This window comes from Panthera tigris, chromosome F3, assembly GCF_018350195.1.
Source record: "Panthera tigris isolate Pti1 chromosome F3, P.tigris_Pti1_mat1.1, whole genome shotgun sequence".
NCBI classification, from domain to species: Eukaryota; Metazoa; Chordata; class Mammalia; order Carnivora; family Felidae; genus Panthera; species Panthera tigris.
In genome coordinates this window covers 27,401,740-27,427,663 of record NC_056678.1, presented here as the reverse complement: position 1 = coordinate 27,427,663, position 25,924 = coordinate 27,401,740, and the positions used below count along the sequence as shown (strand labels likewise).

Below are 25,924 nucleotides of genomic sequence, written 5' to 3'. Positions count from 1 at the left end.
TATATTCCAGTACAGGTAAGTATTTATAGCAATCAGGAAAAGATTGGCCTAGATCTCCTTCATGTTTTTTTCCCCAAAGTTGATTGTTATTTATTTGTATTTCTTATTTCTTCTGGTAGGATTTTTACCACAAATTGAGAATATCCCTATTTTCCTCTAATTTCATTAAATACTAATAAGTAAGAGAGCAAATCATTCCTGTTATGTATAGTACCACTAGGCCAAACTGTAGGCCTAAGTGTAGAACTTAGATGTACAAGAGTATTTTGAAAAGTCTTAAGTATGTAATCACCTTTAACACATTTTATCATCTAGAACACATGATTTTTAAAGGATTTTTTGTAAGACAGAAGAAATACTTGAACATTTTTTTCTCTCTTGAAATTCATACTAAAAATAAATCATTTCCCGTTAGTACAACAAAATTAGATTACCTTTTTCATCTTGAGATTATTTGTCATTTTATTGCTAGATTTTGTGGAGTTTTAAAACTTATTTGCACAAAAATGTAGTATTCTTCTGGTTACAAGGAAATAATGTTAAGATTATAAATACCTATTATTTCCTGCCTCAATTATTGTAAAATATATATTGTAAAATATATATTGTAAAAATATTGTAAAATATAAAGTTATTTTGAAATGAGGTTTCAAAGACTCAGATGTTAATACGATTGCATCATTGCAATAACGGAATGATATCGTTGTGTGTTAAGTGAACATTTCCCCAGTGCATCCTTCTCTGTTTAAATAGTTAGCTATGATTGATGCATGACCAGTTACTCTTATTAGCAAAATGATTCCCCATTGAGTAGACATTTATTAATGCATTTGCTGTATGTTAATAAATGAGGATTTATGGATGGAATAGGTTGGCAATGATGATGTAATAAGGAATAAGAATAATAAGTGTGCTATAAGAATCAGTGAAATGCAGAAAGAAGCATTGTGGTTTGTTATATTTATAATAATAATTGTATACAGGAAAATCTTACACATATAAAGCATTTTAACATTAAGTGACCTGTTGACTTATTTTAATTCAAATCTTACTGAAAAAATTTACCCTGAGACTTATTTCTAGTGTTAAAAATATTTTGTTTCTCTGATACAGCTTTTTTAATAGCCTCATCATTAAGTAAAAGTACATATCCTTCTTCAATTTTTTTTTTCAACGTTTTTTATTTATTTTTGGGACAGAGAGAGACAGAGCATGAACGGGGGAGGGTCAGAGAGAGGGAGACACAGAATCGGAAACAGGCTCCAGGCTCCGAGCCATCAGCCCAGAGCCTGACATGGGGCTCGAACCCACGGACCGCAAGATCGTGATCTGGCTGAAGTCGGACGCTCAACCGACTGCGCCACCCAGGCGCCCCTCCTTCTTCAATTTTTAAAAAATGGAAAAGAACATGTATCATTTGGCCATAGTGGTACGCACTGGATGCTGTTTATATCCATATTTAAATTTGAATGTATGGAATTTATATGCTATACACCACCTTCAAAAAAGCTAAAAAAAATTTTATTAGAAATTTATTTAGGGGTGCCTGGATGGCTCAGTCAGTTAAGCGTCTGACTCTTGATTTCACAGTGTGTGGCTTCAACTTTGGGCTCTGCACTGTCAGAGTGGAACCTGCTTGGGATTCTCTCTCTTCTTTCCCTCCTCACTGTCCCTCTCAAATTAAATAAACTTAAAAAAATTTTTTTAAAGAAATTTATTTATTTTGATACTTAAATGTCAAATTAGGTACAGTTTGTTTGTATTATTAGGTCATAAATCTCTGTAGATCTATATTTGCCCTAATTGGAGGTCCAATTGGGAAACATAAGCACTGCCTCAGATTTTCTAAACAAAAATACCAATCAATTCTTCTAGAAGACTACTTAAAGTTTTAAAATTAAAGTCCTTTCCTATATAATTGGGGAATTGATTTTTTCAATATTTTCTTTGGTTTTATAGTAAAATTTTTACATATGTCTCTACTATGATTACAGAGAGATAGTCTCTTTTAATAATGCACTGTTCTGGACATTTTGTATGTGTTCATTTATTTCATCCTTTTAATAACCATGAGGTTGGAGCTGCTATTAATCCACATTGTATAAATGAGGAAACCCAAGTTCAGAGGAGTTAAATACACAGCCAGTAAGTAATGGAGATGAAATGTGAGCCCAGGCAGTCTGATTCCATAATCTGTACTCCTGACCACTACCATTTAACAATTAAACCTGGTAGTCACTTTATTTAAGATACTTAACTTTGATCTAGTAGTTCAAACTAATAAATATATTTTATATAAAAATTCAAAGAGTGTGATTATTCACAAGCCTCTAAAAGCAGAAATTAAACTTCATCTTCTTTAATATTTATCGGCATTAACTTAGAAAATGATGTTAGTTAATATCCTTTCTAATAACTTATTAATGGCTTTTTTGTGTATGTGAGTAAAACATCAGATATTTTGAATTGTCTGTAGCTTTCTTAATACTGTTACTCAGTGAGTCATTGTCATTTTAAGCAAAATCACAACAATGTAGAAGTTGAAAGACCTTAGCCACAATAAGAAAAGAAAGAATTCTCACTCAAGAAGAGGAATTCAGATAAATTTAAGATGAATTTGACTATGTGTAAACATCAGGGAATTCAGTATGAACTCAGCCCTACCCTGTCTCTGATGCAGCTACTCCCTCCCTCCCTTCTTTGTATTTCTAGGGTATTTTGCATGTTTATCTGTAATAGCACTTACTACACAGTGCTGTCGCTATTTCCTTAGGTATATATTTGCTCAACCAGACTGTGAGTCTTTGACAGAAAAAACTGTTTTATCTCTGTACTTCCACAGTGCCTGACATGTGTTAAATGCTGAATGACTATAATTATATTCCTTCCTTTATTAGTTGTATTATACCAACATTTACTACTCCCTCCTCTTCCTTTTTCCATCTGCTCTCTTCTATAAATTTTCCCTTCCTTCCAGTTTCTATTTTCATGCCACTCCCTTTCGTAGTCCCATTTCCCTCTTTTCTTATTTAATGCATTCTCTTCCTCCTCTGCTCATATGGAAGTTTACTCTCTTAGCTAGCTTTTGAGGCTGAATTTGGCAGATTATGAGAGTAATAGTAGTCTGTCTCATGTCCATGAGAAATAAGAAAATTGCCCTTGGCTATAATTTTCACAAAAGTCCACGACTAGAGATTGAGTTAGACTTCCTGATCCTTTTGGTGTTATGTTCTAAACTCTTGTTTGTCTCTTTGAATTTTTAAAGTCCACTCTGCACCCCACAGTTTCTTAAAATACTATATAAACTGGCATCAGAACCTTTTCATGAATAAATGACTAACATCTCAACCACTAAGCCCCCAGTTCTCACTCTGCCCCCACCCCCTACCAAAAAGAGTTTGCTGTATCTAGACCTTATGGTTGCAAACGATATAGCTTGTCTCTCAGGCTTATTGCAAACTTATTGAAAGAGCAAGAGACTGATCACAAAACTGAGCCATGGCCTCAAAATATATCCGCTCTAGAAAATATCACAAAGCCTGTACTAGGTCCTGCAGATACCTGATCTAACGTCCAAAGCCCCAAGGCAATACCTGTCATAGATACTTGATATCTAGGATGGATTCATCATGTAGCCATTTATCTCCCTCAAATAATAAAGAGAAGTGTTTAGAGGTAGAATAGAAAGAACCAGCCAAGTCTGAGGGGAGAGAGCCATTATTTTTCATGCTGAATATGTCTGCTAAATGAATATAGCTAGATGGCAGGCGAGCTATAGATTTAGACTCATTTTCTCAAAACTGCTGCTTAGTCAAAATTCCTTGTTTTAGGAGTTCATTTTTAGCTTTTAAGATAGAAAGGGTCTGACAGGGTGAGGATTAAAGCTGCCTTAATTCCATCTTCAATTTTCTCAGGGCATCTCAAGGCATTCTGCACTATTGGAGCCTGTTTCTGATGATTACGTTAGTATCTATCCATCTTCTCTCTGCAATGGCAGGAGATTTCCCTTTACAGTGGTAAACAGTCTTCCACAGAATAGGTCAGGGTGAGTTTGTTGTAGGTCCTCTGTAAAATGGGGATATGAATAGTGCCAAGCTCATAGGATTGTTGCAGTTAGTGGACTATGAAAAAAGCATTTTGAGAAAAATATGCAGCATGGATTAGTGCTCAGTACATTTAATCTGAATTCATTTAACATTATTTTTATAATAGTGGGGTATGAGCTTATTTTTGTGGCATCATTTCAAGACAAATACAATTATTACCATGGCATTAGTGAAATGAAAGTGACTTCAGTGAGAGAACGGGCAGGCATGCTTCAGGTGTTGCACATCCTTCCCTCCCTATCCCTTGTAGGCAAAGAAGAGCTTTCTATTCAGGTAGCAAAGCTCTCATCCCAGTTAAGAAGGAGGATATTCCAGAAATTATTATAGAGCATGCGTCTCTAGCACAATTTACCCCAGAGCCCTAACACTACACATCCTCTCAGTGCTTCTCCCTTCTGCTACTCTGCTTTCAGCTTCAACTCTTTCCACCCTCTCTGCTTTCTGTTTTCTAACTGTAGCTATTCCTGTCTTCACCCCACTTAAATTTCCTTTCTTAGTTATCTATTCAACTCATTCAGTTCACTACTAATTCTCAACCTAGCCACTGTTGCCAGGTCCCTGTGTTTGTGATTGGCTCATTGGTTTCCATTTTATCAGCTAAAGTAATCATGCTGCATGGTCAGACAAGAATTAGAGAAATTTAATATGAACTTTCTTGTTTCTGTGTTTTTTTATTTTTTTCTTTCTCCCAGTTTCGAGTATTTACAGCCCCCTTCCATAAAGTAGGCTTTGCTGATTTCTGGCTGGCCGATCAGCTGAACAGCCTGTCAGTGATATTGATGGACCTGGAATATATGATCTGCTTCTACAGTTTTGAGCTCAGATGGGATGAAAGTGGGGGCCTGTTGCCAAATAATTCAGAAGGTAGGGTATGAATGTGCATCCATACCTCTGAACTGCCAGTGTAAACCAAGAAATATTGGGAATGATAACTAAGAAATGTAAGATCACGGTGAAAACTCATCCAATAATACAAACTTAATTAAATGTACTTGGCACTCTTTTAGCAATCTCTTTATCTGATACAATTTGGCTCTTAAATTAAATGTTAGGATTTCAGTCATCCATTTGCCAAGAGATTTGCAACTTACACTTAAGGAATTCTAAAACTTAGAAAAAAAAGAAAAGTAAAAATTTCTAGTATATTGGTAGTTATATCACAAATGCTTTAGTGCCAACAGTTTCCATCACAGTATTGCTTTATAATGATCAAAAATACTTGAGTATTTAGACTTAGATCAAGGGCTTTGAGAAAGTCATTGTAGATCGTTTTTAATTCTTACTGAGGATCTTGGGGTGTTTTTTTCTGTTTCTTTTTCCCACTCTTGGTGTATGCCAGGAGTTCGAGTTATTAAGGAATTTTGCCTTAATGACAAAGACCAAATTTAGACAGATTATGTAACATCTGACTAGCAAAAAGCTAATGAAGCCAGTGGCAACACATATTCATTGATTGCTAGCAGACCACAACTTTGTTGTAGGTTGATCCCACTATAATGCATTCCCAGAATTTGAAGAAAAATGTATTTACCAACTTCATTCTTCTCATTTAAAAATATAAACTCTGCTCTTCATTAAAAAGTAGGCTAATGAGGTACATTTTCTACCTATTGTGATATAGCAGTTTGGAGTTCATGAAATTAACTAGAGTCACTAGTGGCATTTGTATGTTTTCCAAGTATTTCAAATTACAGAGTAACTTTTCTTTCCTTTGATTACTGTACTCATCTTCTAATTTTCTTACAGTTTTACCACATTCCAAAGAAAACGATTCCAGAACAGGTTGTCAGAAATCTGGGAGGGCAGATTTTCCCCCATAGGTCCACCCTATATATTTACCTTCCTTTTTTGGCTTTCATCGCTCATGAAAAGTTTGAGAATATAGTAGTTACAAAGAAGAAAGTGATTCAGAAACCAGGCTTCTTGCTTTTATGGACTTGAGAGTGGTTACAATATATAACAAAATGATGTGAACAAGTTACTTGTCTTTTGTTTCTTTTTTAATAATAATTCTTCTTCTTTGAAATCCGCACAGAACCAGAAATTTGCCACAAATATTCGTATGGTGTGCGGGCCATCGTTCAGTGCATTCCTGCTTGGCTTCGCTTCATCCAGTGCCTGCGCCGCTACCGAGACACAAAAAGGGCCTTTCCTCATTTAGTTAATGCTGGGAAATACTCAACAACTTTCTTCACGGTGACGTTCGCAGCCCTTTACAGCACTCACAAAGGTATTCTACGATTGACTGTGAAGAGATTTTTCAAAACCTGGGTTTTTACTACTGACATCTGTTTCTTACTCTGGTTCCTTTTCCATTTATCATGCTCTTTTTTTCCACTGAAGTTCCAGTCCCCTCAGCTATACCATTTTGTTCTTGAACACAATTTGAGTCTCATTCCAGCATTTAATAACAAGTACCGTCAAAAAGTCATCCAGAATAGGAAGGATTTAGTGATATGTGAAATCCTGAATTATGTTCAGTGTGTTCTATCTTAGACACCTTGGGCTTTCCTTTGTTGTTGGTTTTTTGTTTTGTTTTGTTTTGTTTCTGTTTTTTTAGCCTTCTTGTTCATTAATGAGGTTGGGAAATGCTAGGTGAAAAAGATTCCCTCTGGCAATCATGTATATTTTTAATCGCTTTCCTTCACCAAGTAGTAAGGATTGTTTCCAGCCCATTTAACTGCAAATTGAGTTCTCTGATCTCTCTAGTTTCTTATCTCCATAGCAACCAGTTATTACTTGAGACTGCTCTTCTGTTGGGAGGAGAAAAAAGCTTTTAGGTTCTGAGCCACATGCAGTCAGTCCTTTTGAATTTTTAACCTTTTTCCAAGAACTGTCAATCAAAGATCTTGCTTCCTTTTACTAAAATGCATTCCATCTTTGTCTTTTTAAATCAGTATCAGCCCACACCTTAGAGGCTGGGTGGTAAAGAAATGTTACTTATTGAAATTATTGTAATTATTTTTAAATACTTAAGTAAATTTTTTTCAGTGACTTTTTTCTTAATTGAGACACTGTATTTTAGGAGCCTGAGCTAGTACCTCTTAGCTACTTATCTAAAAAGTATGTCTGATGGTCTTGAAAGGTTGGAGCAGTGGTTTTTTTGTGAGGCTTGCAATTTGGTCCAGTAGAACACTTTATAACATACTCTTCCACTTTTAGCAGTAGATTCTGCAATTACAGTAATATTGATAATGCAGCCAATAATTTTATCACTATGTAGGCACTCTTGTTAAATGATACAATTTAACTAAGTGCCTCAGTGAAGGAAACACATCCTCAAAGCTCCCGTAATTTTAACTCTTGCTGAGGAATGCTGTTCTTTAGTCTGGGCATGCATCATGATTCACAAGGTTGTGATTAGAGAATTTATAAGTCAGGCAACGGATTTGATACATGGTACCCTATGCCTTAAGAACCCTTTACTTTTCTCGCATCCTGGGTAACAGTGGTTTGGGGTTGAATATTTTAGGACATAACATATCTTTAACTATACTGGTACTCTTCAGTATGAAGCTGAAAATCTGAATTCCTCAAACCTGCACTGGCTTCACTTTTAATAACCTAAAGCTAGAAGCAGTGGTTTGGATGGTATTGTGGTCGTCAGACTTTCTCTTTCTTTTTTTTTTTTTTTTTCTTTTTTTTTTTTTTTTTTTGCCTCATGTATCCCTTTTAAAGAATTTTTAAAACTATATTATTATCATTTTAATTTTATTATTTTAAACTATTATTTAAACTGTATTTTCTGACATTTTAAAATTTACATCTGAAATTTTTCATCTTAAGGTTAAATAATTTTTAAAAATGTAGTTTACAGTGTATTTATAATTTTTTTTAATGTTTATTTATTTTGAGAGAGAGAGAGATAGAGCATGAGTGGGGAGGGGCAGAGAGAGAGGGAAACGCAGAATATGAAGAAGCCTCCAGCCTCGCCTCTAAGCTGTCAGCACAGAGTCGGGTGCAGGGCTTGAACTCATGAACTGCGAGATCATGACCTGAGCCTAAGGTCATTCAACCGACTGAGCCACCCAGGTGCCCCCCCCCCTTATTTTTTTTTTACAGTGTATTTTAAATATTCACATTTTAAAACAAAACTGCTAAAATGTTTCTACTAAATGTGTCCAAGTAATCTAAATACAAAAGCATGATACTCACCATGATTTGTATTTTTATGTTTTAATGACTTTTGTCTGATACATCTATATGTAAATTGAAATTAAGTTATTACCTATTACTAGAAGATGCTAAGAGATTTTTCTGTGTTGTAATTATAACTGGCCAAAGTAATGTTACAGATATGTTATAAATTTTAATAATTATCACATAGACATTTCTTATTGAGATAAATCTATATTACTTATTCTGTTCCATTTTGCAGTTTTTGTATAGGGAAGCTCTGAGAAACCTTGTTAAATAGCTGTATACATGAGGGTAGAAGTTTAATTGTTGGAGCATTGCTAAGTTTTCTAGACAAATCCTCAGTTATATACCAAAAAATATGCACAGTAGTCCATCATCAGTAATTATTTTTGTTAATCTATCAGGTTTTCTTACTGAAAGCAAAAAGTTAAAAATAAACTGAAGGAAGTAAAATATTAAACATAAACTAAATGAAAAAAGGATTTGTTAACCGTTAGAATCATTCTCTTTCTTTGTTTATGGACAGTATCTTATGACATTGTTTAAATGGTGTTGTTTTTTAATCTTGGTAGTGCAGATTACACTCATCTAGTTTATAGTGATTATCTGCCATGTCCCCTAATTGGAAAACCAGTCACCCAAATTAGAAAAAGTTTTGACTTAAATTAACATGTTTATAGACACCCCTGTGTAAACATCTCAATTCGAATTCTGAGTTGGGTAGGTAGATGAATGGGTAACTGGGTGCATAGATAGGCAGATAGAATAAACATGCGTTCAGTAAACATTACTGAGAATATTCTGTGTATCAGTTGTGCTAGGCACTAAAAATGGAGCAACAAACAAAGTAACGTTCTAGCCCTTAAAAATTTATGATCTAGTAGGGGAAGTAGGTAAAAAGGCATTAATTGGTTGCACAACAGTGTGAATATGCTTAAAACTTTTGTACGGTATGCTTAGAAGTGGTTAAGATGGTAAATTTTGTGCTATGTGTTTTGACCACAATAGGAAAAAAAGACATTAAAATAAGCAAGGGACCATAATAGCCTACAGACAGCATAAGTCCCAATCCGGCCCCCAGTAGAGACTTCCCAGAGGTAATAGTTAAGCTATTTTATTGTTTCTGTGAAGGAGAATTCCAGTTATCCCATTATGTGTTTTGCCCAAGGCTGTGTAATTTGTGAGTGGTGGAAGTGTTGCTGTTTCCCACTTCTGTTCTTCTTTCGCCCAGGGCTTCCTCTTGTCCCCTCAGGCAGAACCACACCTTTTAAGTGGAGATAATAGTATCTATTCTGTTTACTTCACAAATTTGTTGTAATGATTAAATAAGGTGTAGTGTACATGGAATCACCTTATAAACTCTAACGTGCTACACAAATGGAATTTATCATTAAATGAAATACAATTCTCTTTGCTGTCTAGAGCTGGCATATGTGTGTCTTTCTTTATGGAAAATCTTTCTAAGAGAAACCCTTGTGATCCCTTCAGTAGGGGCGTTATAATGGACAAGTACCAATTAGGAATGTGTTTGGCTTCTTGTTCATGTAACACAGATGTTCACTCACTGAACTTGATTCAAGTCCCACAGTCAAATTTTTAAAAACCAAGCATTTTTTTTAGAGAGACCATTGGTTATATATCTTATCATAGCCATAAAATTAAAAAAAAAAAAAAAAAAAAAAAACCTTTGTATTGTTGATACATATTAAATATTTATATCACTAATTTTCTTTTTACCAAAAAGCATAAAACAGGGAAATTTGGCATTTCGTGATGATCAAAAGTAGAATTTGCTTTCTGTTGTTTTGTTGGACAATATTCCAAGAGGAAAAGTATCAGAAAACATACACTTTAAAAATAATCATTGAGCCAAAAGGATAGATTTTGTATGGTTAATGGGGTAGATCTTTTTCTATTGAATTTGTAAGTATTACCGTAAAGGATAAATTTTATGAGGAGAGGAAGGTGTAGAAGACGGTGAGGTATCCCTGTTCAGACTCAAGGATATGAGTCTTTTCAGAGAACTAGCCTACAAGAGTTACCATAGTAACTGCATTATTGGGGGTATTTTCAAGATTTTTTCAAAGGTTAGGTCTTAAGATGAATGAAGGCACAAGTGTTTCTTCTGTACCTAGAGTCATTTTTTTAAAGGTGAGGGAGGGGCTTAGACCCGTTTTAGGGAGACTACTTATTATATTTCAGCTAGCTGTCACTTGGTATAATAAGAAGGAAACACATTTTAAACATTTCAGTGTATTTTATTTTCCATCATTAATTTTAGACACAAAGGAATTTAGCTAGCAGCCAATCTCCATATTTTAAGAAATCACATTTCATTACAAGCCTAAATTTAAAGCCAACTCCTACAAGTTTTTTTGTTGGAATTAGGATTGGAGGAGACAAGAAAGTGTTTTAAATGTTTTTTGTATGTCCTTGAGGTTTCTTGGCTTTGGCAAGAAAAAGCCTGTGGGAGGTACGATAATAGAAAAAGCCATTGTGTTATTTCTGACCCGTTGATGGGGAGAGAGCGCACTTCATTAGACTTTCTGTTTTTCATTTACAGTTTCCAACATTCTAAAATATTCATAAATTCTTAGTGGATTTTGCTCTTTTGCTCTTCTCTGAATATACAGAAGAAAAAAAAACCTTACTTTAAAAATACTTCATATTTTACTTTAGACTTTTTATTAGCATTTGCTAACAAGCATTTGCTATTAGATTTTTAAAAATACTTATGTTTGTTTGCTTGGTTGTTTTGCAGTACCAGTTCCCATCCAGATCCCTTCTTGTTTAACATTCTGTAAGGGGTGCTGTGCCCCCTAATGAGGATTCCTCAGCAGTAGTTCAGTGCCTTCAGAGCAAATAAGCATTTCATTGTTTTGAGTGGGCACACATAGTCCTGAAGTGCTTCCTCTCTGGGGTATGGCCAATATGTAACTGTTTTTACCCTGAATAATAGGCTGCTTTGCCAGACTTTCCAAATTTTAGTCTTGTTATAATAGAAACACCAATTTTTTAAAAATTCTCTAGGGAAACTTTTGTTTCATTAACTTAAAAAAATTTTTTTTTTAATTTTTTTTTTTTTTTTTTTTTTTTTTTTGAGAGAGAGAGAAAGAGTGCAAGCTGGGGAGGAGCAAAGAGAAGGGGAGACAGAATCCGAAGCCGACTCTAGGCTCCAAGCTTCAGCACAGAGCCTAATGGGGGCCTCAAACTCACAAACTGGGAGATCATGACCTGAGCTGAAGTTGGACGCTCAACCAACCGAGCCACTCAAGCACCCCTCATTAACTTTTTGTTTTAAACACACACACAAAATTTTTAAAAACAATGCATTTAGGGTACCTGGGTGGCTCAGTCAGTCAAGTGTCCAACTTGGTTTCAGCTCAGGTCATGATCTCGCGGTTTTGTGGATTCAAGCCCCACATCAGGCTCTGCACTAGTAGCACAGAGCCTGCTTGGGATTCTCTCTCTCTCCCTCTCTTTCTGCCCCTCCCCCATTTGCGCTGTGTCTCTCTCTCTCAAAAAATAAATAAAAACTAAAAAAAAAATTAAAAAGAAAACAATGCATTTGAATAAATGCTTTCACTTTTTTTTTTTTTTTAATGTTTGTTTATTCTTGAGACAGAGACAGAGAGTGAACAGGAGAGAGGCAGAGAGAGAAGGATACATAGAATCTGAAACAGGCTCCAGGCTCTGAGCTGTCAGCACAGAGCCTGACGCAGGGCTTGAACCCACGAATTGTGAGATCATGACCTGAGCCGAAGTCAGATGCTTAACCGACTGAGCCACCCAGGCGCCCCTAAATGCTTTCACTTTTGACTTACTATTGAAATAGCTCAAATCTTTAACCCTTTTGAAATTTGATATATTTGGCTGTAATTCCTCTAGCCTAACTAATGCAGACAAGAAATAGATTTTTTTAAAGGATTCATTATTTGTCAATATTGGCTTAAATTCTGCCAGTGCTAAAATCAAATGTGATATTGTTTGTTTCTGATTATTAATTTGACTTTAGAAATATTTCTTGAGTAGCTTTTATCTACTTGGCATGGTGCTAATTTTAAATGGTTTTATAAATATTATACCAACAATCCCATTTATATTTCACCTTAAATTGGTTTGCTTTAAAAGTATTAATTACAGCTTTGAATAAATTACATTTCCTTTGTATCTTCTTTGTCATGTAAAAAAAAAAAAAACTTAAAAAAAATAATACATATCCTTATACCCTGAGATCATTTTTGTCGTCTTTTCGGTAGTCACCTACACCTTCTGTAGTCTACCATACAACTGGTAGATATAGTTTGTTAGCATTTCTGTATAAATTATGTTGTTTTGAAATACTCAAGCACAAAGTTTAAAGTTTAGAAATAACCTGTGTATTTCTTAGAAACAGGGAGAGAACTCTGTGATGCTTAAATTTAAGAAGTTGAACAGTATGAATTCAACTTATGGAACAATTTTACCTAATGGGAAAGGAATTTAAAGACAATTGCTTGCAAACAGAATTTTAAATTTTCATTTCAATTATATATAATTGTACATGAGAATATTGGTGGAAAGTATACACATCAATGAAAGTTATTGTGTCTAGATATTTTCAGCAGAAAGAAAAGAATAGGAAAAAATGAATAGGCAAATATAAGGGCTTAAGTAGTAGATTATAGATGAATGAATCTCTTTGCTTCAGAGTTTTATAGTATAATACAGTAAGTATACTAATCAGCTATTGATACATCATAATTTGCCCCAGAACTCAGTAGCTTAAAACAGCAGTAATTTATTCTCATTTATGCATCTGTGGGTCAGCTGGGAATTGGTGGAACTAGGCTGGACGTGGCTGGGTAGCTGTTTTAGGCAACTGTTCCTGCTGGGCTTTTGACTTTTCCCTACATGTTTGGTTTTTGTCTGTTACACGTGTTTCACCGTGGAGCACCAACTAAAGGGACAGTAGTTACCCAAGGAAACTCTTCGCATGGTACTAGCAGAAACAGTTTCTACTGCATACACATTTTAAGCATCTGCTTTCTTCATAGCTGCTAACCTCCTACTGGCTTAAGCAAGTCACATGTCTAGGCCCAAAGGAAGTCTGCCCATCCTGAAGCAATTATTAAACCCAACGTCAATGGGGTAAGAATCATGAGAGAAGAGTGTTGGGGAGAATGAATACTTTTAAACTATAACCTAATCTGACACAAAACAAATCAATTTTAACTAATTTTTTAATTGGAAAATTAAATTGGAAAAGGATATAAACAGATAATTTTGTAGGGTAATTAAACATGGCTAATAAACATATGAAAAATGTTCTCCTTTACTGATTGCAAAAGAAATGAAAATTGAAATATTTAATCAAAGAAGTGATGATGCTTATTGCTATCAAGGATGTGGAGAGATGAACACTCATTCTGTTGATAGAGTATAAATTGGTAAGCAATTTGGTAATCCTACCAGGAGTCTTAAAATCATTCATACTTTTTGAACTAGTAAGTCCCTTTCCATAACTTTTTCTAAGGAAATAATTAGAGAAGTGGCTAGAAGTTAACTTATGTTTACAGCATTATAAAGAACTGAAATAATCTAATAAATGTCCATCAATAGGAATATAATATGGTATGTAGCATATTATATAGTAGCTTGTCAAAAGTAATGCAAAGCACCTACAAACAGTAGATGAAGAATAGTGATATTATTAAAAGGTAATATTTATTGAATATTTCTATGGGCCAAACACTCTTTTAAGCACTTAACATGTATTAACTCATTTAATCCTCACAGCAGCCCTGTGAGGTATTAGAATCAGAGCTGGATGTAATTAAAGTGGCGAAAGCACATTTTATTCAGGAAGTTTTGAAGTAGAGGAAAAGAGATCTCAGTAGAGAGGTAGGCTCAATTCTGAATATAGAACAGACAAATGGGGATTTATAGCCAAGAAGAAGGGTCAGTGGTTGGAAAATTACTACAAGGAAACATCAGGGTTGAGGGTGATTCTGGTTAAACTGACTTGACAGGAGGATTCTTGCTAAAGGAAGACCAGAGTGATTAGATGAAGGGTAGAGGATAAAGAATTTTGATATCTAGAATGATCAGATATTGAGGATAAGGGGTTCTCTCTAAAATGGCTTAGTGAGATTCTTGCTACAACTAGGTGACATAGGCTTGACAAGAACAGACACCAAGTTTGAGGCCTAGAGAGCTTGGAGGAGCCTAACTAGGTTTAGGTTAGGGAGTGCATCTTTGTCAGAGGTAAGCACTTGTCATTTTACAGGTGAAGAAATTGAAAACAGAGAGACTAAGTTACTTGCCAAAGTCATACATCTGTAAAGTGGAAGAACCCAGGCTATGAATCTTAATAAAACAGTGTAGCCCCAAAAATCAAGTAGCTGTTCAGTGACAAAGCTAGAATTCATACCCAGTGATTATTTTTACTCTGTCGTACTGCCTTCTAAGTCTATAGAATGCTCTGAGCTCTTCTCAAATGTTAAACTTGTGGTAAGCAAAGAAAGATCAGATAGAACAGTGTGGTATTCCTACACGTTTCAAATAAATTTGTTTGAGAAAGCACAAAGCTACACTGGGAGAGAATAATTCAAGGAGTACTTTTAAGAGGATAGGCCCATTTTCTGATCCTTTCATCCTAATGGCCACCACATTCATGGAAAGCCAAAGACGTTGCCAGGAACAGGAGTCAAAGACATTTATTAGTAAGAGCAAAGTGGAGTCAGCCCAAATATGTAAGTAATTTCTCTGCCAGATAATTGAAAGTCATTCTTGAATTGGAAGGAAGCAAATACTAACATACTAGTGTTGTTTCAAGTGATAAGAAGATGTTTTAATATGAATAATTAGAGTTGTAGTCTTTGTTAGGGTTTTAAAATTCACTTAAGAAATACCTGAAGGGTGCCTGGGTGGCTCAGTCAGATGAGTGTCTGACTCTTGATTTTGGCTCAGGTCATGATTTTGGCTCAGGTCATGATCCCAGGATCATGGGATCAAGCCCTGTGTTGCTCTCTGTGCTGAGCATGGAGGCTGCTTAAGATTCTCTCTCCCTCTCTCTGCCCCTCTCTCCCTCCCTGTCTCTGTCCCTCTCCTCTCTCTCTTTCTCTCTCTCTCTCTCCCTTTTTCTCTCCCTCTCTCTCCCTCTTTCTCTCTCTTGCTCTCTTTCCTCCCCTCATCTTCCCTGCCCCTCTCTCTTGCTCATGCTATGCTCTCTCAAATAATAATAATAAAAAAAAAAAAGGCAAAGAAATACCTGTGGTAATAATTAGGTATTTGTTAAAGCTGGCTATTTTCTCTTTTAATTTTTTTGAATGTTTATTTATTTTTGAGAGAGAGACAGAGCACGAGCAGGGGAGGAGCAGAGGAAGAAGGAGACACAGAATCTGAAGCAGGCTCCAGGCTCTGAGCTGTCAGCACACAGCCTGATGCGGGGCTTGAACCCATAAACAGCAAGATCGTGACCTGAGCTGAAGTCGGATGCTCAACCGACTGAGCCACCCAGGCGCCCAAAGCTGGCTATTTTCTTGATATATATTGTTAAATAAGGAATGTTGCCAGCATGCTTCTTAGAATGTTGTGAACAAAATAGGAAAAGAAAGACTACTGGGGCGCCTGGGTGGCTCAGTCGGTTAAGCATCCGACTTCAACTCAGGTCATGATGTCTCAGCTTGTGAGTTGAAGCCCTGCGTCGGGCTCTGTGCTAACATCTCAGAGCCTGGAGCCTGCTTCGGACTCTGTGTCTCCCTCTCTCTCTGCCCCTCCCCTGCTCGCTTTCTGTCTCTCTTTCAAAAATAAATAAACATTAAAAAAAAAATTTTTTTTAAAGAAAAGACTACTGAGCTAATGCTTAGTTTCATTGGTACTTTGAGGTATAAGATACAGTTTTCATGGAAATTTTTAAAGGAATTTTTCTTATATTGAAAGCAGTATTTTCTTCACATATTCAAAAAAAATAGGGCTGCTACTTAATAGGAGGGAAGATGAAGCATCTACCTAGTGTTTAACTGTCACATGGATGTGTTTCCTCATGTAGTATTCTCAAGACTGCCTGTAAATACTTTTTAGTTGCTTCTGAATAATAACCGTAGGCATAATTTCTTTTAAAGCAGAATTGTATTGCTTGAAACTATTTTGTCTCTACTCTCCTTAAAGGAAATGAACATCTACCAAACAAAGTGGAATACTGAAGCCTACTCAGTTTCATAGCTGGTGTAGAAAATACTGAATTACTGAGGAAATATGAACTGAAAGTCTAGGATCTGTTGTATAATCTTCTTTCCTTCTCAGTTATGAATACATAAACAGTCCATGACTTAAGATGGTTCAATTTAAAGATTTTTTGACTTCCTGATGATGTGAGAATGATATTCCTTCAGTAGAAACCATACTTCATGTTTTGAATTTTAATCTTTTCCCAGGCTAGCAATGTGCAGTATGATACTCTTCATGATGCTGGGCTGTGGCAGCGGCCACAGCTCTCAGTCAGCCACGCAGTCACAGGGGTAAACAACCAACACATGGAACTGTTCTTTTTCTCACTTTCAGTAGAGTGTTCAGTCAGTCACATGAGATATCCAACACTGTGTTATAAAATAGGCTTTGTGTTAGATGGTTTTGCCCAACTGTAGGCTAATGCAAGTGTTCTGAACACAGTAGGTTAGGTATATTGAACCCATTCTTGACTTGATATTTTCAACTTCTCATGGGTTTATTGGATGTAACCCCATTGTAAATAGAGGAAGATCTATCTGACTAAGTATACTTCCTTCCTCAAGAACTGAAAAAACTTGATATCTGAAATCAGTGTTTTTTAATCTTTCATTAAACCTTCTGTTGCAGAAAGTGCAGTGTCTCCACCTCGAGAGCTACATCCATCTCTGCTCAATTTAATCAAGTCTTCTGACAGTAGGAATTTCAAAAGCACCATCTTAGTGAAAGGCACTATATTGTGCTGAGGGAGAGAATGTAGGCTTTACAGCTAAGTGGACTAAGACTAGGTTAACTTAGTCACTTGCTAATTATGTCACCCGGAGAAAGTGACTTAACTTCTTAGAGTTAGAGGTTATAAAATTGAGATAGGGGTGCCTGGGTGGCTCAGTTGATTGAGCTTCCAACTTCAGCTCAGGTCATGATCTCACGGTCTGTGAGATCGAGCCCTGCGTCGGGCTCTGTGCTGACAGCTCGGAGCCTGGAGCCTCCTTCAGATTCTGTGTCTCCCTCTCTCTCTGACCCTCTCCCATTCATGCTCTGTCTCTGTCTGTCTCAAAAATAAATAAACATTAAAAAAATTTTTTTTAATTGAGATAATAATTCCTGCCTCAAATTTATTATGAGGATTAAATTGTGTAAATATAGCATAATTGATGGTAGTTGGTTATTGGTATCCTTTCCATGATCTGTGATGAAAGTGTGAAAAAATTCACATGTAAAATATTAGGAAAGGGGTTGCAACTACAGACATGGAGGAATTCAAAATAATTATGAGTAGATATCTGGATAAAATGCACAGTTTATTTTTAGGAAATTATAAATTAGCAAAATAAAAGCAGGAAAACATAGAAAATATAAATTATAGATTAAGGACAGCTTTCTTTATTCCTGTGGTTCTTGTTGAAGTGTCAGACCCAAATGTTTTCACAAGTGAAACCTTTCAAAACTTTGAGGAACAGTTTGTGCCATTTAAAGTGTTTCAAAACTTAGAAAAAGAAAGCATCTTTTTTCTTTTAAAAACCTGCATAATTCAGAGAAAGATATTCCTCAGTAAAACTATATAACCCAGTCTTACTCATGAATATACCTACAAAGATTCCAAATAAAACATTAGGAGCTAGAACCCACTGGAATATTAAAACAATAATATACCATGACTGAGATACTTTAGGGATAGTTCACCATGTCACCAGACTGGAGGAGAACAGCCATGTGATCATCTCAGCAAATGCCAAGGAGACCCTGACTAATTAAGAAATATATATATGTATGTGTGTGTGTGTGTGTGTGTGTGTGTGTGTGTGTGTGTGTATATATGTATATATATATGTGTGTGTGTGTGTGTATATATATATATATATATATATATATATATATATATATATATATATAATTTGTAAGGATCCATCTTAAATATAGAAGTACTATATTTTTATACACAGACACAGCTATCATGACTAAAGGTGAAATATTATAAACATTCTCATGGCACCTGGGTAGCTCAGTCGGTTAAGCGTCCAACTGTTGGTTTCTGCCCAGGTCATGATCTCACAGTTCGTGAGTTCGAGCCCTACATTGGGCTCTGCTCACAGCATGGAGCGTGTTTGGGATTCTGTCTCTCCCTCTCTTTGCCTCTCCTGCTTGCTCTCTCTGTCTCTCTCTCTCAAAATAAAATAAACTTAAAAAAAATTGTTTTGATAAATAAAATCTGGACTAACAAAGATATCTGTCATCATCACTATTATTTAACATTCTTCTATTACTCTTATGCAAGAAAATGAAAGAATATTAAAAATTTCTAAAGCAGGAATAAAAATTAAATGTCAAAATTTATAAATAGTGATTGTCCAATGTTATCACTTTATTTTCCTTTTTATGAAATTTTTATGGTGAATGTATAATCTTTTTATAAACAGGAAAAACAGTTGTTTTCATTTAAAAAAAATTAAAAGGCCTGCTGGAAGCCTAGGCCTCTGGGCCTGAGAGGGGCCCTGCGACTGGGAGCCGGAGGTGGGGGTGGTTGGCATCCAAGGGAGTATAGTAAGTGTCATAGGGCAGGGATGCCCCGAGTCCCCGAGATAGCCCCCAATGAGTTCACGGTATCTTCCTTATATGATCAGGCCCCATTGCTGGCATCGCCACTAACCCAGAGCCTGAGAAGATTATGAAAATGTGTCTGGCAAAGTGGGGCTGGGGACCGGGACCAGGAGATTAGGGGCAGCAGGTAGGCTGGAGATGAGGGAGCTTTAGGGAGGCCTCTGCAGCTGTAACTGTGAGACCTGGTCAATGATGACGTGACCACTGCGCAATCTGAGTTCTAGGAACCTGGTGATGGAATGTGCTGAGAGCGGACTGAGACTGGGCAAAAAGATATTAATAATAATTTTAAAAAATTAAAAGGCCTGAACTATATTTCTGAAGCTCTTTTAGCTCCTTATTTTTTTTTTTTTAAGTTTATTTGTTTATTTTGAGAGAGAGAGCATGAGCAGGGGAGGGACAGACAGAGCTAGAATCCCAAGCAGGTTCCATACTGTCAACGCAAAGGCTGACCAAGGGCTTGATCTCATGAACCTTGAGAGATCATGACCTGAGCCGAAATCAAGAGTCGGAGGCTTAACCGCTGAGCCACCAAGGCACCCTGCTTTTAGCCCCTTATATTTTATTATTCTAATAGAGCTATTTGCCAGTACATAGCTTCTTGGCACTCATTATTTCATTTTGAATCTGATATCAACCCTGAAAGGAAGTAAAACATTTATTATATTTTTTAAAGCTAGGAAGGTTAAATTGCCTGACCCAGGTCACATGGCAGCAGTAGCAAAACCAGAATTCTCTGTCTCTGAATATACTCCTTTTTACACACTAAAAAGTTATATTTCCAACAAGGCAGCATGATGTATTGCTGTGATTCTCAAACTTTAGTATGTATATGAATCACCATAGATTGTTACTTAAAAATGCTTTATTCTCAGGCCCAACTTCAGTTATTTTTAGTAGGATTAGGATGATGACTCCAAAATTTGCCTTTTTAACATGTGCCTCATGTTGTTTCTGCTGACCACACTTAAGTAAATACTAGTAGAATTTAAAGAATAGAGATTATAAATGGATATGGTGTTGAGGAAATATGGAAACTACTGAGTTTGGATATTGCTTCCTCCTACTGTACTGTTTAGGAGATCTTGGACAGCCAAGCAATGAATGGCAGGGAAGCAATAGAACGTATTAAATGAGAACATGGGCTTTGGATCAGTACCTTGGGCATGTTACCTGATAACAGCAGTCCCCGTTTCATAAAAAGGCTCTAAGGAAATAGGTGTAAAGTTCCTTAGGGAGGAATGAGAAAGCAGGGCAGAGACAGACCAAAAGTGTTATTACTCTAATGGAAGTCTCAACAACAACCCAAAAAACTCCAGAAAGTATCAGGGATTCTTTACTGAGAAAAAAGATTTTATGTTTTTCCATCAGCTTTTATTCTGCTTAAAGTAATTAGAGACTGTTTAAACTTTTTATTTTTAATTAAATCTCAAAGCGTATTGATGACTACAATTGATTAGATGGTTCCTAGAGTAAGTATTTGAATAGATGTTTCAGAAGTACTGGTAAAGTTTGAAATAATATAGGTTTTGCTCCTAACATTTAATTAGACAGAAAAGGTAATTTGAAAGAAAAGGTATTTGAAAGAAAAGAAATGAAGGTTTCTATAAAAAGGCATTACAGTCTTGGACTGTTTCACTCTGAGACTAAGAATTGTTTCAGATGGCATTTTTAGATCTGATATGTTATACTAGTATAGAATGTTGGCAAGTTGTATGGAAAATGGTGGAAAAGATTTTGGCATTCCCTCTCTCTCTAGGCATGCCTCATATTATATATATTCTCACTTCTTTTTAAATCTGTTAATTAGCCATAATGTAGAATATATATTGTTATTATTTTTTACATTTCTAGATTCCATTTTTGTGATCTATATTCTTTATTCAACTCTAATTACTGTACCCTACTATTATTGCTGCTAAAACCTTATCCAATCTTATTTCCATTTTTAATTGACTGTAACTTTAGCTTGTGTTTATGACTTGATTTTTTCCAGTTCAATTAAGAAAAAAATTCCTACTCATATGAATGTACTACCTGAAGCTTTCTTACAGCTTCATAAAATAAGCACTTGAGACCTTGTCAGAAGTTTATAGGATCCACGGGGAACCTGGGTGGCTCAGTCGGTTGGGCATCTGACTTCAGCTCAGGTCATGATCTCCCGGTTCATGAGTTCGAGCCCCACATCGAGCTCACTGCTGTCAGCCTGTCATCACAAAACCTGCTTCCCATCCTCTTTCCTCCTCCCTCTGCCCCTCCCCCACTTGTACTCACCCTAAAATAAATATTTTTTTAAAAAGTTTATAGGATCCTTATATTGCCTCTTTTTTTTTTTTTTGGAAAGCCAGAGAGAGTAGGGACAGAGAAAGAATCTCAAGCAGGCTCCACAGAGCCCAACACGGGGCTTGTCATGACCTGAGCTAAAATCAAGAGTTGTATGCTCAACTGACTGAGGCACCCAGGTGCCCCAGGATCCTTATATTTCTTTGTAAAGTGATTATGGTTGATAACATTCCATTTACTTAATAAATGAAACTGTGTCTCTTCGTAGGAGAAAAGGCAGAAACACATAATTTTATCCACTCCAGAAATATTGTTATTTGGTTGTACTACTAAATGAGTTTGGAAAGGCAGCAATCAATCTTAATCACTGAAGAGATCCTTTTATTATTGACAAGCCAATAAATAAGAATTATAACAAATAGTAAATTGAATATAAATACAACTTAGTAGTTGAATTGCCTTCTTGTTTACCTCTGTCACATCTATTTTATTCAACAAACATTTATAAAACACCTAGAGTGTTTTAGACTGTGTTTGATGCTAGACATGTATAGATGAACACGACATATCTTTTAAGACTCCTTCTGGAGCTCCTAGTTTCATAAGGGAGAACAACAAAATAGAACGTAAATTATCAGTATTATGTAATGTACTGAGGTGGTTCACAAGAGGGAGTGGTTAACTCAGTAAGGGTTTTAGAGAAACAGCCAAGTTATATTTTTTAATTAAACTTTTTATTTTGAGATAATTATAGATTCACATGTAGTTGTTAGAAATAATAGAGAGCTCAGGGAGCCTGGGTGGCTCAGTCGGTTAAGCATCTGACTTTAGCTCAGGTCATGATCTCACGGTTTGTGAGTTCAAGCCCCGCGTTGTTGGCCTCTCTTGCTGACAGCTCAGAGCCTGGAGCCTGCTTTGGATTCTCTGTCTCCCTCCCACTCTCTCCGTCTTCCCAGGGCTCCCCTGCTTGTGCTCTGCCTCTCTCTCAAATATAAATAAACATTTAAAAAATGTTTTTAAAAATAGTAGCCCATGTGCCCTTCATACAGGTTCTCCAATGATATTACAAAAGTATGTACAATATCACAATCAGGATATTGACATTGATACAGACTAGTGCAGAAAGTTTCTATCACCACAAGGATCCCTCATATTACCTTTTTGTCTTCCCTCCTACCCCCACTTTCTCCCATCCCCCTAGCAATCCATTTAATAATTTTATCATTTCAAGAGTGTTAATATAAATGGGATCATATAGTCCTTTTGAGATCTGCTTTTTTTCACTTAGCATAATTCTCTGGAGATTCATCCAGGTTGTTGCACAAATCAAACTTGTTCCTTTTTATTGCTAAGTAGTGTTTCGTGATGTGAATATACTATAGTTTAACCATTCACCCACTGAATGACATTTATGTTGTTTCTAAGTTCAGGCTGTTATGGACATAGCTGCTATAAACATCCATATACAGGTTTTGATGAACATAAATTGTCATATCTCTGTGATTAATCCCCAAGCGTGTGGTAGCTGCATGTTTAAGAAAAACTACCAAACTATTTTCAGAATGGTTGTACCATTTTACATTCTCATCAGCAATGTATGAGTGGTCTGGTTTCTCTGCATCCCTGCCAGCCTTTGTTGATGCCACTTTTTAAAATTTTAGCCGTTCTGATAGGTGTGTAATAATATCTTATTGTGGTTTTAATTCTGTTGCACATCTTTTCATAGGCTTATTTGGTATGTATATCCTCTTCTGTAAACTGTCTCTTCATGTCTTTTGCCCATTTTTGAATTGGATTGTTTGGTTCTTTATTGAATTATTAGAGTTCTTTATATTTCAGATACTAGCACTTTGTTAGATAACATTTACAAGGATTTTCTTTCTAGTATTTTTAATGATTAATGGGCCTGAGTTTTTAGTAGAGTTTTAGATTTGTGGAATAATTGAGCAGATAGTACATAGAGTTCCCTATACCCGCCCCACCCCGTCCCATCTCATTGTTATACAGTTTCCTCGGTCATTAACATCGTGTATTACATTAAGATTAACTTTTTATGTTGTAGAGTTTTGCGGGTTTTGAAAAATGCATAATGATACATATCTACTGTAACAGTTACACATGGAATAGTTTCATTATCCTAAACATCCCCTTTGTTTCACCCATTCATCTCTTTCTTTCCTCCTTCTTCCCCCTGAGCAACCACTCATCTTTTTACTATCTCTACAAATGTGCCTTTTCCAAAATGTCCTGTTGTTGGAGCCATACAGTGTGTAGCCTTTTCAGATGATTCCTTTCACTTAGCAGTAGGCATCTAAGGTTCTTCTGATGTCTTTTTGTGTCTTGATAGTTCATTTCTTTTTATCGCTAAATGTTCTGTTGTACCACTTTTGTTCATTCATTTGCCTGCTAAAAGGCATCTTAGTTGCTTCCAGTTTTTCATAATTATGAATGAATCTGCTGTAAATGTGTGCTGGTTTTTGTGTGGTCATAATTTTTCAACTTAACCTAGGTGTACAATTATGATAAGGCTATGTTTAGTTTTTTGTAAGAAACTGCCAAACTGTCTCCCAAACTGGCTGTACCATATTGCTTCCTATCAGCAGTCCGTGAGAGTTCTTGTTGCCTGCACCATGTCAACATTTGGTAGTCAATTTTGGGGGTTTTAGCCAGTCAGTTAGGTGCATAGTGGTATCTCATTGCTGTTCTACTTTGTAATTTCCTTTTTTTTTTTTTTTAGCTGTTTATTTTTGAGAGAGAGAGAATGTGAGCAGGGGAGGGGAGGGATGGAGAGAGAGGGAGACACAGATTCCAAATCAGGCTCTAGGCTCTGAGCTGTCAGCACAGAGTCTGATGTGGGTCTTGAGCTCACATACTGTGAGATCATGACCTGAGCTGAAGTCGGACGCTCAACCGACTAAGCCACCCAGGTGCCCATCTACTCTGTAATTTCCTAATGACATCTGATGTTGAACGTCTTCTCATTTACTTATTTGTTATATGTGTATCTTCTTTGGTCAGGTGTTTGTTCAGACCTCTCCGCCATTTTTTAATTGGGTTATTTGTTTCATTATAGTTGAATTTTAAGAATTCTTCGTATATTTTGGATACAAGTCACTGGGTAGTATCTGCAGATATTTTTTCCCAGTCTGCAGCCTGTCTTTTCATCCTCTTAACATGGTCTTACACAAATCAAAAGTTTTTAATTTCTATGAAGTTAAGCTTATCAGTTTTTCCTTTACAGATCATGCCTTCGGTTTCAAGTCCAGGAACTCTTTGCCTAGCCCTAGATCCTGTAGGTTTTCTGTGTTTTTTTTCCTAAGAGTTTTATGTCTTATTTGCAAGTTTGTGATCCATTTTGAGTAAATTTTTACGTAAGGTGTATGACAGATTGAGGTTCGTATTTTTGCCTATGGATGTCTAATTGCCCCAGCACCTTTTATTCAAAGGGCTATTTTTCCTACATCAAATTGCTTGTGTGCCTTTGTCAAAAATTATTTGGGCATATTTGTGTGAGTCTATTTCTGAGCTCTCTATTCTGTTCTGTTGATCTATGTATAAGTGTAAGGGGTACAGTGTGTTACTTTGATGCATTTATATATTGTAATATGATTGCTGATACAGCATGATCACATATAATTATAGTACGATATTATTGTCTGTTATTAGTTCCATGGTTAAATTTATAAGTATCTTATTTTATTGTTTTAATGCCATTATGGGTGGGTTGATTTTCCTTATTTCTTTTTCAGATGTTTCATCATTAGTGTAAAGAAATGCAATTGATTTGTATATGTTGATTTTGTATCCTGCTGATTTATTGAAATCATTGATGAATTCCAACTGTTTTTTGACTGTTGGGAGTTTTTTTTCTTTTTTTAAGTTTATTTATTTATTTTTGAGAGAGAGAGAGAGAGAGCACACGAATGGGGAGAGAGGTAGAGGAAAAGAGAATCCCACGGGGATTCAAACTGGGGCTCAATCCCACGACCCTGTGATCATGACCTGAGCTGATATCAAGAGTTGGATGCTTAACTGACTGAGCCACCCAGGCACTTCTCCTGGATTTTCTGTATAGAGGATCATATCATCAGCAAATAATGACAGTTTTACTTCTTCCTTTCTAATTTTGGATGCCTTTTATTTCTTTGTCTTGCCTAATTGCTCTAGCTAAGACTTTGAGTACTGTATTGAATAGGAGTGGTCAGAGTGGACATCCTTGCCTTGTTCCTGATCTTAGGGGAAACACTTTCAGTTTTTCTCCATTGAATGTAATGTTAGCTGTGGGTTATGTTGTATATGGCCCTTATTATATTGAAGTCTGTTATCTTCTATACCCAGTCTGTTAAAGAGTTTTTGTCATGAAAGGATGTTATATTTTGCTTTTTCTGCATCTGTTGAGATGATGTGATTTTTATCTTTCATTTATTGATATGTATATTATCTTAATGATTTGTATATGTTGAACCATCCTTACAAGCCAGAAATAAATCTCACTTGGTCATGGTATATAATCCTTTTAATGTGTTTGTGAATTCAGTTTGCTAATATTTTGTTGACAATTTTTCATCTATTCATCAAGGATATTGGTC

The 25,924-nt window shown here is 35.9% G+C and overlaps 1 protein-coding gene and 2 non-coding genes across 7 annotated transcripts in view; all 3 read left to right on the top strand.

The window, feature by feature from the left end:
* The window catches only part of XPR1 (xenotropic and polytropic retrovirus receptor 1), a 213,916-nt gene that overhangs the window by 163,764 nt on the left and 24,228 nt on the right, over positions 1-25,924 (top strand). For all 5 annotated transcript variants that reach the window (XM_042976286.1, XM_042976287.1, XM_042976288.1 and 2 more), the window contains 2 exons: positions 4,799-4,970; positions 6,142-6,336. In XM_042976286.1, coding sequence (XP_042832220.1) covers positions 4,799-4,970; positions 6,142-6,336 — 367 coding nt within the window. The remainder of the gene's footprint in view (positions 1-4,798; positions 4,971-6,141; positions 6,337-25,924) is intronic.
* On the top strand, positions 19,018-19,159 carry LOC122236059. Its single transcript, XR_006214265.1, has one exon.
* Positions 19,236-19,316, top strand: LOC122236049. Its single transcript, XR_006214255.1, has one exon.